The sequence below is a fragment of the Cricetulus griseus genome, chromosome 5 (genome assembly GCF_003668045.3).
Source record: "Cricetulus griseus strain 17A/GY chromosome 5, alternate assembly CriGri-PICRH-1.0, whole genome shotgun sequence".
Lineage (NCBI taxonomy): Eukaryota > Metazoa > Chordata > Mammalia > Rodentia > Cricetidae > Cricetulus > Cricetulus griseus.
Genome location: NC_048598.1, coordinates 126,163,196 through 126,180,583, shown reverse-complemented (window position 1 = coordinate 126,180,583; position 17,388 = coordinate 126,163,196). Strand labels below are relative to the sequence as shown.

The 17,388-nt window shown below is 34.6% G+C and overlaps 1 protein-coding gene across 8 annotated transcripts in view; it reads left to right on the top strand.

The window, feature by feature from the left end:
* The window catches only part of Fut8 (fucosyltransferase 8), a 206,669-nt gene that overhangs the window by 95,502 nt on the left and 93,779 nt on the right, over window positions 1–17,388 (top strand). For 7 of the 8 annotated variants that reach the window (XM_035444994.1, XM_035444999.1, XM_035444998.1 and 4 more), the window contains 2 exons: window positions 13,946–14,061; window positions 14,169–14,331. The exons of the other annotated variant lie outside the window; for it this stretch is intronic. In XM_035444994.1, coding sequence (XP_035300885.1) covers window positions 13,946–14,061; window positions 14,169–14,331 — 279 coding nt within the window. The remainder of the gene's footprint in view (window positions 1–13,945; window positions 14,062–14,168; window positions 14,332–17,388) is intronic. 8 annotated transcript variants of the gene reach the window in all.

Below are 17,388 nucleotides of genomic sequence, written 5' to 3'. Positions count from 1 at the left end.
AAAGATTTAGCTAAGGACTTCAATAAACATTCCTTTCAAAAATATACCAATGCATACTTTTATTTATATATACTAGTACATAAATATATATTTATATATTTTATACAATAAATACTTATATATAACTATATAAAAATATGACATATATTATACATGTATACAGTGTATCTTGATCATATCCACCCCAGACTCCCAACATGTTCTTCCCTACTTTGTCTTTTGGTTTTTAAACTCACAGAGTCCAGTTAGTGCTACATGCATATGGATATGAGGCCATACCTGGACAGCCTACCAGCAGCCACACCCCCTGAAGAAAAATGATTCTCCATTTTCCTGAAGCTATGAACTTGCAGTAGCTTCTCAGCTTGGGGTGGGGCCTTGTGAGCACACCACCCACCCCAACTCCATATATGTTGCAATGCGGATTCACTTGATCTTGTGTTGGTAACCTTAGCAGTACTGAGTTCCTGAATGCAATAGCTTTATCATGTCACAGAAGACAATATTTCACAGCCCTCCTCATCCTCTATCTGGGATTGAAGGTTACAGTTGCAGCCCCTATTTTGGGAAGCCCTCAATATGGACCTGATGCACACGAATAGTTTGAGAATCATTTTCTAAAGCATAGTATTTTGATATTCATATTACTGTGACCAAAAATTTGTAACAGAAAAAAAAAAAAAGAAAACTGTTACTAACAGTGAATCATCTTTGGAATTTACCAGAGTTTGTTACAGGCATTCGTAGTGCACCAGTGAAGTAAGTATTTATGTATCATCTTCTGCTTAAATATAGGGCATCATGTACTGTGGGGAAGTAAGGTTCAATTCAGAAGATTTTATGTGGGTCTACGAATGAATGCAGTGGTTAGAGTACATGTAGCATGGATAAGACCTTGGACCAAAGGAAAACGACATAAATCCAAAGTATTTATTTGACATTTTCTATTTTATTCATTTTAGGAGATTGCTGGTTTTATGACATTTACCTTAACTATGCAGCCATAGTTTTTCACAGCATGGTCTATGAAAGAAAAGTGTAGAATGCTGCTGTTGATGTTGATATCAAAGAATACAAGCCAACTTTTGTAATTTTAGTTTTCTCATCCTAGCCTTGATTTGTAATTAATGATTTCATCAAATCTGTTCTTATAGATGTTTAGTATGTATTAGGTGACATTTGATTATTATTAGAGGTCAATTGCTTTTTCCTTTTTTATTCTACCTATAGATTCCTACTTTGGGTGATGCCACATTAGGAAGTCAACAAGAATATATTTATGAGTTTTCTAACAGCACTTTTGCTTATAAATTGTAGTTAAATACTGTCAGCTTAACAGACTTTGATTTCTTAGTTTGGGTAGAATACAACTTACTTTGTCTACTATACTTGACTGAAACTATTAGAATCTTGTTGCCCTAACTGTAAGTTATAGTTTTGAATTTTTGATTGAGGATATAGAGAATAGCACAGTGTGCTTGACTGTATTGTCACATAAAGATTCAGCTCGAAAGGAGCATAAATGTTAGCATGGTAAGTTAAGCCAGCATTTTTTCTCCCACCCACCTAAAACCATATATAAGGTTTTGAATTCCCAGTTGTAGTTGTATTTACATTTTATTTATGGTAAAAATACATGACTTTTTAAAAAAAAGTTTATGTGGGTCTGGGAATAGAGTTTTCTTGGTACCATACTTACCTGGTATGCAGAAAGCCCTCGATTCAACTCCCAACATGGCATAAACTGGGCATGGTAGTACATACCTGTAATATCAGCAAGTAGGAAGTGGAAGCAGTGTTCAAGACCAACCTGAGCAATGTTAGACCCTAAAAAAGATATCTGATTTACACATAGAAATTGTATGCTCTTCTGAAACATTTTCATAAAATTATCTTTATTTCATTGCTTTCAGGTGGGTCTGTAACATTGACATTTCATGGTATTTGTTTACTTCACTAACATTTACTCTCAGTATTTACTAATTTGCATCCTAAACTTAAGCCCTTAGGTTGAGCAACCTACAGTTCTCCAAAGGCAATATGCTCTGTGTCTCTGTATCTTTGCATATTTTCCCTGTTATACTGACTTAGCCCTATATTCATCTTTCCTCAAGCATTTTCACAATGTGCCTATGTATATATGTATATGCTCACATGAGTATATGTACACACATGGAAACCCAAAGTTGAGGTTGAGAATCTTCTTGGTATTTCTGCACCTTATTCTTTGAGGCAGGATCTTGAGTTGTCCCAGAGCTCAAGGTACTAGTCTAGCTAGCCAGGTTGCTCTAGGAATCTCCTGTCTCTCTACTTTTGAGCTCTGGCCCTATTGCTGGACCATGATGTATACCTAACATTTTGGTGGGCAAATGAAACACAGAAAGTGCTTTATCCACTGAGCTATCTCCCTAGACCCTCCTGAATTATTTTTCATAAATGTTACTGATTCTTTAACACCCAGAATTCTGATAATTCTTTTTTGATCCTTTTCATCCAGATAAGGTACCATTTCCATGTGTTCTCTGAGCACTTACCATTTATTCTTGCCTTTATAGACACCACAATGTGTTAACTTTATTTATGCATTCATCTCTTAAAGTGAATCTTGTCGATGTGGTGAAGGAGTGAGCCAGAATCTGATACCTTTAATAAAAACCATGAAATGAGTGAAACTTGAATGAATAAGCCCAGTTTATTTGGGGATTCTTTGTTTCTACTTATAAATTATTCACACATTACTAACTGATGACTATCATTTTAAATACAGTTCTCTGTGCCTTTTATGTCTTAGTTCTTACATATTACTTAGCTCAGTAGTTTGATTGTTGGATGAATAAATCGGAATTTGTGACTGTATTTTGCATTGGACTTAGTAAGCATCTGTACTTCTAGATTAGTCACTGTAGTATTAATATTTAACATCCATAGTCGTCATCTTTTTGCTTGTTTTGAATTTAAGAATTTGTTGGTCTGTCTTTTCCAACCCTTCAGTCAAAGTACACTAAAAGTTTTAAGAGAGTATTTTTAGGATGTAAATGAAAAGAATCCATTGACTCTGAAACATCAAGAATGATTTTTCTGGTAAGAAGGCAAATCTAAAAGGTTTTGTTTGCATTCATGAAAATGATACACCATTGTAAAGATGGATGAAACATTTTTCAAATAATGCTATAGCATGTCTAAAAGTGACAAGACTAGAGAACAAAGGGGGAATTACTTGATTAACTTCTATGTTGTTGCTGATTACTTTTGCAATGAAATTTGTAAAATTTGTAGGGAAATTTGTAGAAAGAGATGTGGCCATCATTCTTGGAATAAATGAAGTGTAACTTTAAGACAGGCTTTCCATGGAAGAACTGTCATTTTACACAAGATTTAAAGAGAGCTATAGGTCAGTGTAAACAAAACCATCAAAGTTTTAAGTGTGGTCAGTAAGAACATTTTAAATCTTTGAGAATATGTGACGTTTCAAAATAAAAATACCATTAAAAGGAAAAATACATAAATTTGATTAGAACCAAAACAAATACATGAAACTCACAAATCACAGAAAAGGAATGAATTCTTCAAGTATAGACTCTCAAACTAGAAATTTAGATAAAAAAGCATATATATAATTGAGAAAATGCTTAGCATATACCAATGAAAATCAGTGCATATAGCAGAACTCAAATGAAAACTTTGAATACAGACACTGTTCATTTTAATGAATCTTATTATTCATCCTAATATTAATAGATGTTTTGGTGAACTTTAATTACTCACTATCTTTATTTGTCATAATTCTCATTTATTTTTATACAATAGACTCAAATTGAAGATGAAGACAACTTAGATCAAATATGCTTACATCTTAAATAAACATTTTGCTATTTTTTTGTCTTGAAATTTTTTGATACATTTGAATTAAAATACAATTTTCACTTCCCCTTCCCTTTCTGGCATCAACCCCTCCAAATCCCCTCTTTCAATCTCCTTCCATGCTCCCCACTCTCAAATTTATAGATTCTTATCTCTCAATTATTATTGATATATATGCATATATGTATTTATTTATATGAGCAAACATGTAAATACAATCTACTATGTCTAAAAAAATAAGAAAAGAAAGTTTTAAATCAGTGGGGAAAAAAAACCACTATTTCATTATCCTGTGTTTACATTTACCAATTAAGGAAATTGTTACTTAATATATTATTAGGCAGTTTTGAGAGGGTTTGTGTTTGTTTTGGTTTCTTTGGATATCATGTATCTTTAAAATAATCTTAGAATGATATATAAATCATGGCCATCCAGAAGTTTATTAAAGAAGTCAATATCAAACTGGTTGTTAAAATTGGATATTTTAAAAGCAAATATTTATATTTAGGCAAATTGTTATAAAATGAATTTATTTTATTTTTTAAGGAACATGTCATGACTCTTACATTAAAAAAAAAAAAGTGAGACCAGAAATATGACCTAGGACAAATGTTTATTTTGTAACCAGGTCAATAACCATAGTTTTATGAGTCTTTATTTACTGATCTTTTACTTGTGTATACAAGTAAAATATAATTAGTAGAAATTAATATGTTTCTAGGACGTAAGTATCTGTGCCCTTTCAAACTGCTATTTCTTTGCTTTGTTCCTTTTTCATTTGAGATTTTTTTCTCTTCCTTAATTACCCGATAAACTTCACCATCTTTTAGACTCATTCATGGCTGCCCTTCCTGAGAATCTGTATGTCAATGGCATTATGTATTTCTTGGTGGTAAAGTCTACTAAGACCTCATATGAAAAACATAATATTTACTAATTCATGATAAGTTTCTCAATTGTTGTAAACTCCTCTAAGATAGTGATTGCTCTTGTTTGATGTTTATTTCGTTAAGTACACGATCTATAAGACAATTTGAAGTTTTTTTTATAAACGATTTGTAATTCTTGTCATATATAAATATCAATTTTATTCACTTTCCCTTCATTGTGTTCTTAGCCCTGTTTCATCTTTCATTCTTCTTTCTCAATTCTCCCCTCTTTTTCTTCAGTGTTACACTTAAGGCAGGCATTGTCTGAAGTGTTTGTAGGGAAAAAACTGTTATAAAATCCACTAGTGAGTGGATTTTCTTTGTATAGATGGATTGATTTCTGATGAAACAGCATCTAGAAAAATCATCCTGATTTCACTAGAAACTTCTTCCTGATAAGTATACTAATAGCATATTTACTTAAATGTATGTAAAAGAAATACAAGTTTATAAATTTGAACAGAATACTCCCAATTCTGCGAAGAATAACACAGCACTTCCTAAACCTTTGGTTTGATAATTCCTTTTTTGCCAGCCAGGTGTCTTGCCTAAAATGAGTAAGGTGTTTCACTTCATTCACTCAGGATGAGGCTCCTTCTTGATTCTGCCCCTCTTTTTATAATTATTAATTTTTAGCATAGTAAGAGATTCTAGTTTTTAAAAAGATGATACACAGACAAGGTCAAATATAGTACAAAGTAAATCTTTTAAAAATGTATATATGATAGACAGCAAATGAGGAAAATACCCAGTATCCACCTCTAGCCTTCACAAATTAAGACATGCATACACACCTCATGTGTGAAATACGTTATAAGTCTTTGGATTGGAAATGTCTCTGCAAAGAGTTTGTTTTTAGCTCCAGCATATCCAGTTCATTTGTAATGCAGAATAAAAACAAAGCCACAGGGAATGGGAAGAGTTTAGGCTTTCGCTGAAATTGAAGCATCTTGACAACCCATAAAATTGTTTTTGTATGTTCATCTAAAGGATGAGGACTAGGGGAGAAATCCCTTCTTTCTCTCCTCCTCCAGCTGTGGGGAATGTTAATAATTCCCTTATTATTACAAAGCTCCTTTCCTAGATGGCAGCAGACTAGAGCAACAGTGTCATTTGTGTGCTTCCTAAATGTGCAATAGTGTTGGGAATATACCAGGGAGTGTGGAGAACTACAGTCCTTTTGTAAAATGCCAGCACATTAAAAGCCTGATGCTGTGTGAATTTTTTTAATCTCCAGATAAAATTAAAAGGCTCTGAAGACCCCCATACAACTTGAGGAGGGCTTAATGTCTCAGTTCAAAATCTTGCTGAGGCCATTGTCATTTTTTGGTGTTAGTAGATTTCAGCCTTTTGTTTGGTATTTTCTGCTTGAGGGCCAAAGACAGTGACTCTCTTTTTACCTTCTGTCACTCTGTCTGCCTGGATAAAAATCTCCATGGGAAGAAGAGGTCCCATTATTGCTATATTTTGAAAAGTTTACATTTTTGTTATCTCATAATATGTGAAAACCAAAAACATTTCTGTATTAACTTAGGAAAACATTATGTTCATCAGTTTAGGTTCTATCAATATTTTTGTTTGAAGCACACATAAAATGTATTCAAAGTAATAGAAAGCACTTTGGAAATGAAGCCTAGAAATTTTTATACAAGGTGTCAGCTATTTTCCCATTAGAATGGTTGTATGAATTGTTAAATGAATATAAAGCTATTTAATTGTTTTTCATTTTAATTTGAAAAATTGAAAATTTACCATACTCTTGAACTTAGTATTATTGGTTGGTATGGTTTCCTTTGACCCATCACTACTCATTTTCGATTAAAGGAAAAGCTAACATTTAGATTTGTTGATTGGTTTTCAAGACAAGATCCCATTGTGTAGCTGAGGTTGGTATTAAATTATGATCCGCTTGCTTCAGTCTTCCAGGTGATGGGTCCTTCCTTTAGTCTTAGATGGGAGTCTTCGTCTTGTGAGGACTTTGAATAGGTCATGTATTTTCATTTCAGCTCTCTTGTTCTACAATTTGTGCTTTCCCTCAGCCAAACAGAATACACAAGGAAAACTCAGCTTTTTTTTTTTTTCATAAATGAGGATTAACTTTCCAGTTAAAATGCTCATCTCATAAGGGTTTTGTAACTTAATATTAACAAATTTTATTGATACTGTTGGATAAAAGGAGATTAAGCTATTTGAGTTAAGTAGTGCCATTAAGATTGTAATGTGGCAAAAGAAGCTGAAGAGAGTCTTGATCTCTGAGGTAGTACAGCTTGGAGCCAAAACACTTTGTGAAGCAGGCTTCATTTTTAGTATCTTAGTAGGGAAGTAGTTGGTTTCTTTCTTCTAAAGTTTCTAGTGCATGAAAACCTGGAGAAATGTGTGTATTAAAGAAGACTTTGTGTGTGCCTGAGTGTCTTATATAATCCAGCAGGCTCAGCTTTTACTGATAGGATTAGCCGTTCAGGCAAATCAGATTATCTGTAACAATTCTTTGCCTGAGTTGGTTGTAACTACAAGAGTATAAACTGTATCTATCGAATGATAATAGCAAAGTGGTGGGTTTGATCTCTAACACCACAAAAATTAACAAAACTACCCTGCTCATGTACTATGTCTTCAGTTAAATTCGGAAGAAGAATGTGTAAAAATTGGCAGTTTGCTAACATAAGCAAATAAATGAGCAATTTAATTTTTATGGAAAAAATTGGGAGCTGAAACCTGAATTTAATTGCTCATTTTGTAGATTTGTAAGTTTCCTCCAACATTTCTTCACTCAACTCCTTTGAATTGACAATGGAGAGCTATTTACTCTACACATTATTTGGTTTGGGGCTGCTAGATGATGAGAGAATGCTCTGGTTCATACGTGGAAAATTAAATGTAGACAGATTTCCCTGGAAATTGAAATGATATCCACCTAATGTTGGTATCATAGTATCTTATAGCTAAATCCAGATCCAGGTCTTCCCATGGGATGCCATGTTATGATATTTACCTACTCTTGGTTTTGAATCTGAAAACTGTATGAATTTTTGGTATTATAAATGAAAAATTCCAACTTTTGCACATTAAATGAAATGTATAAATATGGTTATAAGAAACATCTTATTTGAATAAATTGATATTTTTTTGAGAGAGAGAGAGAGAGAGAGAGAGAGAGAGAGAGAGAGAGAGAGAGAGAGAGAATGTGTGTGCAGGCACAAGTGTCTGCATGTGAAGGTCAAAGGACAACTTTCTGGAGTAATTGTTTTTGCTTTCACCTCTCCTTTGAGCAGCAGTCTTCCTAGCTTCTGCTTTAACTGTGCCATGCTCTGTGCTATCTGGCCTATCAGCTCCCTGGCCATTTTCTGGTCTTTGAGCCTCCAAGAAGGTTCTTCTTCTGTTCCTTTCTGTAGGAGCACTGGGATCAATCACAGAGGCAAACTACTGTGCTGTTTCCTTTGGTGGGATCTAAGGATCTAACTAACTCTGTCAGGCTTGAATGACAATTGCTTTTTCCAGCTGAACCATCTGGGTAGCCCTCTACCTTATTTTTTTGACACAGCTCTCTGAACCTGGAGCTTGCTGCTAGACTGACTGGCCATCTAGTCTGTCTCCCTCCCCTGGTGCTGATGATAGAGGCCTGTTGCTACCACACCCTGCCCTTAGGTGGGTGCTGAGGATCCAAACTCAGGAACCTCATGCCTGTGTAGCAAACACTTAACCCACTGAGTCATCTCCAGGGCCTTCTTTTGATTTTCTGAAAAGCTGGCACTCTTAGATTCATTGATTTTTTTTTTCCACCCTGTTTCTTTTTTACAGTTTTCATGGTTTCCATTGGTTTTCTCCCTGATTTTTGTTAATTCTCTTCTTCTTCTTCTTCTTCTTCTTCTTCTTCTTCTTCTTCTTCTTCTTCTTCTTCTTCTTCTTCTCTTCTCTCCTCCTCCTCCTCCTCCTCCTCCTCCTCCTCCTCCTCCTCCTCCTCCTCCTTCTCCTTCTTCGGATTTCATTTGCCCCATTTTTCTTAGTTTCTTAAGCTATGAGGACTAGCATATGATCTTTAATAAATCCCATTCTGGTGCAGCCGTATCAGATGAGAATGGCAAAAGTCATAAAGCCAGCACAGCTGCTTGACAAAATCCAGTTGAGCCACATGATGATGCCATGCCACTTTTGGCTTTGATATTCACATGTTGCATGCTTGAGGGGCTTTTAATATTTGTACAATTTGAGGATATTATTGGATTGATGTGAAATTTCTTATGCCTTCTCCCAGGACTACAACTTCTATGCTTCCTGGGGAAAGTCCTGAGCATACTGCCCCTCCTGCTTTTAGGGAGATATCCTTATCATCTTGAAGGTCTTCCTTACGCTTTGGAGGTTGTGACACATATAAAGAAGCCAGGGGTCTCTTTACGAGGCTATGAAATCTTCTTGAAACATCTGTCCCTGTGTTTACTCAGGAACAAGATAATAAAGACAAAGTAAACTTAAAAAGGTCAACAAGATTCATTGAGAAGTTGGCAACAGATCAGATTACAAGCCTCTTCCTACTATGTGCCCAGGTGATTATGTGGCATACACAGCAACAAAGTTAGATTAGCTGGAGTTACCTCACCCTTACACAGACACTTATATTGATGGGCATAAAACAATGTAAAAGATGACAAAGAGTGAGGTGTCAGAACAACCATTTCTTAGAAAAGTTAGCTCATGCAGAGCCACTGTGGTGTCATATGATCAAGGAGCAAAAGAATGCTAGGATTAGACATCTAAACAAATTCTATAACGATATAGAATGTAAGCATTGTATTATGTCAGAAATTGAATAATAACTGCAGCAGCTTTGGCCTGATGATTTTTCTTGGGCACTCTAACCATTAAGAGTTAAAAATAATTAAAAAAAAATTAATAATACACTGCTTGGGACATGACAATCTTCCCAGGCTGGCTTGGAGATTTTCTTTCTGTCTACCGTCCTTGAGGCCACAAGAGCTACCAGCCTGAGAACAGGCTGTCATATGTCTCTAGATTCTTAAAAATTGGGTTATGGGGCTGATGAGTAAAAATGATTATAAAAGATAACTCTATTTGTCAGTGATGACTAAACTTGAGGGAAAATGATTGTAAAAGATAACTGTTCTGTCACAGTTTATCAATGATGATTAAACTTACAGCTCCAGATGTGTGTGAGAAAAAGTTAAGCACATGTGTGGAAACAAAAGTGATATAATTTGTGCTTTTGACCAACATGACTCTACCCCTGCTTACTGAATTCTGTACAAATAAAGAAACATTCTGACTGCAAGTTAGTCAGGCTACAAGATTCTTCCAACCACCATGGCCTGGCTCAACCCTCCCTCGCCTACTCCTTGCCTCCTCTGTCAACTGAACCTGTCAACTGGCAGGGCTGGCCCCCAGCACCATTCATTGTTTGTTATTTCTAGCATCTTCATCTCTGGTAAATTCAACTATGGTCTTTACTATATTTTTAATATATTGCTTATATTGTCTCTTTAAAAATTTTAATTTACATGTGAGTACTTTGTCTGTATGACACACATACAAATGTCTGAGCACTATTTGTATGCCAGGTGCCCTGGGAGCTTAGAAGAGGGTGTTAGATCCTCTGGACCTGGAGGTATCCACTGTTGTGAGCTGCCATGTGAATGCTGGGAGTCAAACCCATGTCCTCTCCAATAGCAGTAATGCTCTTAACTGCTGAGCCATTGTTCTGGTCCTTTATACTGTCCCTTTTGTATCACACTCTGTGTGTGTGTGTGTGTGTGTGTGTGTGTGTGTGTGTGTGTGTGTGTTTCAGTTATGGGACTCAAATCTAACCCTCACAAATGCCACTAATGTACACTTTTAGCCTCAAGTCTTTATCTTTTGAACTATAAAATAGTCATAGTAACTGCTTTTTTTTATGTCAAGCGTGTTTTATTAATTGGATTTTCTCATTATATACAAGTATATTTTTAGTCCCCCCCCCCTTTTTATAGTACTGGGAACTGAACTGAAGGCCTTACATGTTCTAGCTAATGATTTACCATTTAAATAGACTCAGCCTTCTTTTTACTTTTTTTTTTCTTTTTAAATTTTTGAGACAGTTACTTGAAGTAGACCAAGCTGTTCTTTAATTTGAAGTTCTCTTGTCTCATCCTCCCTCATAGCTTGGATGACATGTTCAGGCCACCAGGATCAAGTCAAGTATTCTTAAGTTTTCTCCTAGAATTTGGTTACTTGAGAATAATTGGATCCTTCTGGTCTTGCTTATAAAAATGACTATGTTTAGTCTTGACTACTTTCCCCACTGCTGATCCCAAATCCTTCTGAGCTTTATCCCTAGTGCCCCATGCAACTCTGTATGAATGTCGGGTACTTGCGCTAATCTTTTTGGAGAGTTCCTCCCCCAATCTTGAGTAATTTCCTTACTCAGCACATTCTTCATGTGTTTATGGTATTATGCTGATTCTCAAGAATTACTTCTGCAGATCTCTGGAGTTCAGTGTTCAGCTCTTCTTTAATTCTCTCTATCATTTGAACTCTTTGTACCTTAGTTTTATACTCTAGTTCCATTTCATCTTAGAGCATATACTAGGGTCCATCAGCATGTCCCCTTCTTTGCAATCTGGAGTGGAAATTCTGTTGAGGTATAAGTTGGGGTAGTTGCAGGGCTCTCGTCATGTTTTTCTTCTCTGGAAACCAGTGCCCTTTGTTGCCTATTATACTGTGTGTGTGTGTGTGTGTGTGTGTGTGTGTGTGTGTGTGTGTGTGTGTGTGTGTGTGTGTGTGTATGTGTGTGTGCGAGCGCGCATGTATGTGTAGTTTGTGTTTTGATTAATTTCAGACATGATAGTCAATCTGGTTTCTTTTCCATGGTAGGAAGTAGAAGTCCTATGTATCTTTTTATAGTGAACATTATAGGAGAGCATTTCATTCTCAAAGAAAAGAGACTGTTCATGCAGACATACGTTTATAGACAGTGTTTTGGAGAAATAGTTCTTGTGCTTTCTTTTTTATTTATCTACAGTGTATTCACAGTTGAATTATATAATTATATATAATACTGTGATGTAAATCATGACTTCCATTCCATTTTATTAGAATTAGATTGGATTTAGTACTTGATGAAAATCTGCTGAAAAGAGTGCACGTTATTTTTTAATGTCTATTATTATTCCAACAGTATAGAAAGAAATGGGATAAGGAGAGCCCAGAGATAATCTTTCTGTTGTTTGAATTTTTCTATCTCTAAATTGTGTTCTGATCACGAACATCCCTGTCCATGGCATAGTGCTTCCATAATAAATCCCAAGGGGTAGGATTTTTGTTTTGTTTTATTGTTCTTTTTACATGGTTTCTATGAAATGAACCACCTAATTTTGAAAGAGATTAAGGGTCAGATTTTAGAAATTATATATCAGTGCATATCTTGTTTATGTATATGCATATTTAAGTGCCTATAAATTAGTCTTTATATACTTATTTTCATTTTACTATTGTTCACTTTGTGCATTTACAAGTGAAAGCTTTTTCATTGATATTCTATATCTTTAGACCTTGTATGGAAGATGATTATTTTAATTCTCCTGCTCAATGTTGCATATAGTGTCATGCACAGTCCTAATTACTATAGATAAAACAGTAGCTTCAACACTAAGCATATATTCTGAATTAGTGTAGTAATTAATAGTTAATTTGACCTCATCAGTTCTGTAACATGTTTAAAACTCTGTTAAATACCTGTTTCATCACATTTGTGCCAAGGACTGTATTCCTGTCTCAGTTTAGGTTTCACCACATACAACTTGGAAATTAAGTTCCTACAAAAGACAGTGATGATAAGAATAGATAAATTTTCTTCTTTATAATTAGACTTTGGAATAGTAATCAACCCATTATTTAATGTTCACAGTTTTGCAAAACATATTTGTGTGTTTTTCCTATGGGTGCTATGATAATACCAGAAAACTGCTATCTTTAAACAATAGGCATTTCTTTTTCCTGTTATCATTTTGGAAGTCAGAAGTCAGAAATGATTCTACTGAGCTGGAACCAAGGTGTTTAAAGGCAGTATTTCATAGGGAAGTTCCAAGGGAAAAATGTTTCCTTTTCCAGTTTCCAAAAGTATGCATTTCTCACTCCTAGGTCCTTCCTGCATCTTAAATGTGAGCAGCCACTTACCCTTTTCTATCTGTAACAAAGCCTCCCTATTTCTCTCTCTTTGGTGGATACTTGTGATTACATGTGGATACTTGTGATTACATTTACTACCCACCTAGATCACACCGGATAGTCTCCCAGCCTCAGGATCCTTAATCACATATTTCAAGTTGTCGTTTGTCATATAAAGTAATGTTCATAAATTCCAGAAATTAAGGTGCAAGTACCTTTGGAAGATCACTGTTTAGGCTACTCCCAAGTTTTATTTAGGTATTTAGGCAAATATGGAGTGCAGAGTACTGATAAAAGTCACATAAAAGCAAGCATGTTAGAAATGAGCCAAATTTGCAAAGAAGTAGAACAGATAAGAACAGATAGGTTGGTAATATAAGTAAAAGAGCCTGGAGTTCCTGTGTTATTTTTCAACAATTTATATTACTAAATGATTTTGTTTATTTTGGACAGTAATAAAGGAGACAATCTCCATATTTTCTACTGTATTTCTCTTCTATCTTATCTTTCCCTTCCCTATAAAACCATTGCTAGATATGAATTCATAAGTTGAAACAGTCATATAATCTGATACTGGGATTAATGCAGAATTGCTTTCTTTGATATTTAATATATCTGTAGAGACCTTTCAGATTCATGTTACTCTCTTTAAGTCACATCACCTTCTCTCTTACGTCTTTGTTAATTTCATCACCACTATGAAATTTTGACACCAAAAGTGATACCCCAAATGAGGAGAAAGTTTTCAGTAAACAACTCTAAAGATTTCTTAGCTTTCAGAAGATCTTATATCTCAACTACATTATTCATTTCTGGTCTTGTTCATTCTCAGCTAGCCCTTATGATTAATTCTTTACAGTTGAGAAGATTCACTTTGTAACCCTTTTTGGTATGCTTAATAACCTATAGAGATACTAATAAGTATGGTATAGCAAATTATGCATATGTTTTGTTGTGTAATATAAAAGGCAAATGTTCACATTTCCATCTCTGAACTACAGAATACCAGAAGGCCCTATTGATCAGGGGACAGCTACAGGAAGAGTCCGTGTTTTAGAAGAACAGCTTGTTAAGGCCAAAGAACAGATTGAAAATTACAAGAAACAAGCTAGGAATGGTATGTGATTATGCAGTTTTTCCATTTTAATATAGTGACTTTAGCACAAATATTGAAAATTCCTCTTACCAAATATTAGAAATACTAATACTTTCTATTCTTTGCAGATCTGGGAAAGGATCATGAAATCTTAAGGAGGAGGATTGAAAATGGAGCTAAAGAGCTCTGGTTTTTTCTACAAAGTGAATTGAAGAAATTAAAGAAATTAGAAGGAAACGAACTCCAAAGACATGCAGATGAAATTCTTTTGGATTTAGGACATCATGAAAGGTACTGTGTCCCTATGTGCTTCATTTGGGCTTCCATAAAGATTTTAATTTATGAATGAGACATTGAGACTCTTTCTAATTTATGTGTTGATGGTAAGTGGTAGTGTGATTAAGAGTGGTAGATTGGTATCTAGTGGTGTCACTTATCAATACATGAAAGTGTCTCCTGTCAAAGTCCATTGTAACAATCAGTATTTGAAGCAGAGAATGTGTACTTACAGTGCACTGGAATTCACACCCAGGCTGCACTTAATGTTTTTAATTTCCAAATATTGCATACTTAAAAATAGCACCTTTAAAGGGTTTTTAATGAAAGGTTAGCAGGTTTGGGGTAAAGGAGAGTATTCTGCTAATTGTTCTGTTTATTTTTTAGAGAGGTGTACTTAGTATCTGCCCATCTAAATTTGTTTTTCCTATTTCCACATTTCTAATGATAAGCAGCTTATGATCTATAAGACAGAACATGTTTTGATCTTGTGTTCCTGCAGAAAAAATGTACATGAGAATCATTTTAAATAAAGTGAAACATCCTTTGGCTTATTATAGTTTAAAAAACATGTGTTCTCAATAGGATTCTCATAGGAATTACTGTCTTATTGGTGAACAATGAAAGAAAAACAATTGTGTTAGTATAAGCTACCACTGTGATGAGGAAATGAATTACCCACACAAACAAGAGAGTCACATATATTAACATCATCAACAGTATTACAGTGATTTTTGAAAGATTGATCTCCTGCTTTAAGTGAAATTACATACAAAATCTGAGTGTACTAGGATGATTTTAGCAGTTTATAGAAATATGATAATATGGATTTAAAGGGTTGTTGAATATTTAGGTCCTAAACTAGGCAGTCCCTTTGAAATTTTTACCCTAGCTAGCAGTAAGGCCAAACTTAGACCATTAGACCAAATGTTTACTAATTCAGTCCTTAATAGGCTCCTGCCCTAAAGCTGATTCCCTGTTCCAAGCTTCTATTAGGCAGGCCTTTGTGTTTCTGTGTTTTGATTATTGCAGTTTTATAGAAAAATGCAGATTAAAACAAGGTTTGATATAAGTAGATTATGTGGTTTAAATCCAAAATTTGAATATTGAATATTGACTTCTGATGAAATGATTTAGTTAAATTGCTTGATGAGAATTTAATTCTAAGGTTTTTTAAATGAAAATAATTTTAAATTATTTTGTAAATATATTTTGTGCATATGCTTTCTAATTATGTGTGTAAATTAAAAATGAACACAATAAACAAGCCCATGATAACTGTCTGTAAATTACCATTATGTTTTTTGGTTAGTTGAACTTTTACAAAAATTATACTAAGTCCTGACAGTGTCATTTAGTGTATACTAAATAATGATATTTCACTGAAAACCAGATGCAAAGCACAAGGTAGTAATTTAACTCCAGGAAGACAGGTTAGAATGTGGTAACACAAATAATGAACAAACACAGCAACACATTAGAGAAATAATCTTTAAAATAGTCATATGCAAGCAGGAAGGATTTATACCATAGAAAATATCCTCATATTGGCCATTTTTAAATCCTTAAAGTTTAAGAACTGTGTCTCTGCTGGGCTTTATATGTCTTTATTTTTCTTAGGCTTTTTCTCTCTATTCCTTCCTTTTTCCCCTCCTCCTTTCTTTCTTGCTTGCTTTCTATCTCTTTCTCTGTTAAGTTCACAGAATATTTGAGAATAATAATAGTTGTTATATACACTAAAGACAGTATCTTCTTTTATTTACATCTTAATTTATGGTGTACTTGTTATCTGTTTTAGTTTTGTAGCAGCCCAAATTATGGTATGCAAGTTATCTCTGAACTAAAAGATTTGATTTTCTGAAGAATCAGTTGTAGTGTTAATGTATCGATTTCTTGTTTAAATTTCTCTGTGAACCTCTCATTTTTGTTCAGTCAACAACTAAGGGAAAAACTCTTAGGGACTTTACTGAGACATATAATTTACTGATAAATGATGGATTGCGGCTGTAGCTCAGTAATAGAATGCTTTCTTTGAAGGGCTTGGCCTTGGATTCAACTGCCAAACCCCAAATTGTGAATATATAAGTTGTACACTTGTAATGATTTGTTTAATATGCATATGTGTAATGATTACCACAGAGGGAACATACCCTTTACAACACAGTTGTGTGTGTGTGTGTGTGTGTGTGTGTGTGTGTGTGTGTGTGTGTGTGTGTGTGTTGATAACATGTGATGTCTTACACGTTTTGAACAAACCAATCAAGCATTGCTAACCCATGCCAGTACATTAGATACCCAGAACTTATTTCATCTCATAACTGACTGTTTGAACCAATTGATAATACCTTCACATTTCTCCTACTTTCTAACCCTAGGCACACTGCTTATATGAGGTTGAGGTTTTATCTCTAAGTAAACACATTACAGTATTTGCTTTTTTCTTACTGGCTCATTTCACATAGCATAATATCCTACAGATATATTCATGATGCTAGAAATGGCACTATTTCTTTTCCTTTTAAAAAGTTCATTGACAGTTCATATACAATCTGTGGAATGTTATATGATTATTTCTATCCACCATTTCTCATCTCCAACCCTGCCTATTCCAGATTCCTTAACAGATCGTCCTCCTAACTTTATGTCTTCTTTGCCTTTCGTTTTTATGGATGTTTATGTTGTGGTGTGTGTGTGTGTGTGTGTGTGTGTGTGTGTGTGTGTGTGTGTGTGTGTGTTTATCTAATCATCAGTTAAGGGACACTTAGATTGTTGGCATAGATTAGCTATTGTGAATAGTGCTGGTGTGATTCAATATATTGATTTTATTTCATTTGGATATTTATTCACAAGTGGGATTGAGCATGTGTTCCATAGTTGTATTTTTAAGTGTTTTCACCAATTTATATTCCCAAGAACATTACAAGGGTTCCTTTTTCTCAGTAGTCTCTCTAGTATTTATTTTCTCTTCTCTAACTCTTCTCTCCTTTCATGACTCCTCTCCTTTCCTCCCCCTCCCCTCTGTTTTTGTTTGTTTGCAACAGTGCTTCTCTGTGTACCTCATGTTGACCTCAG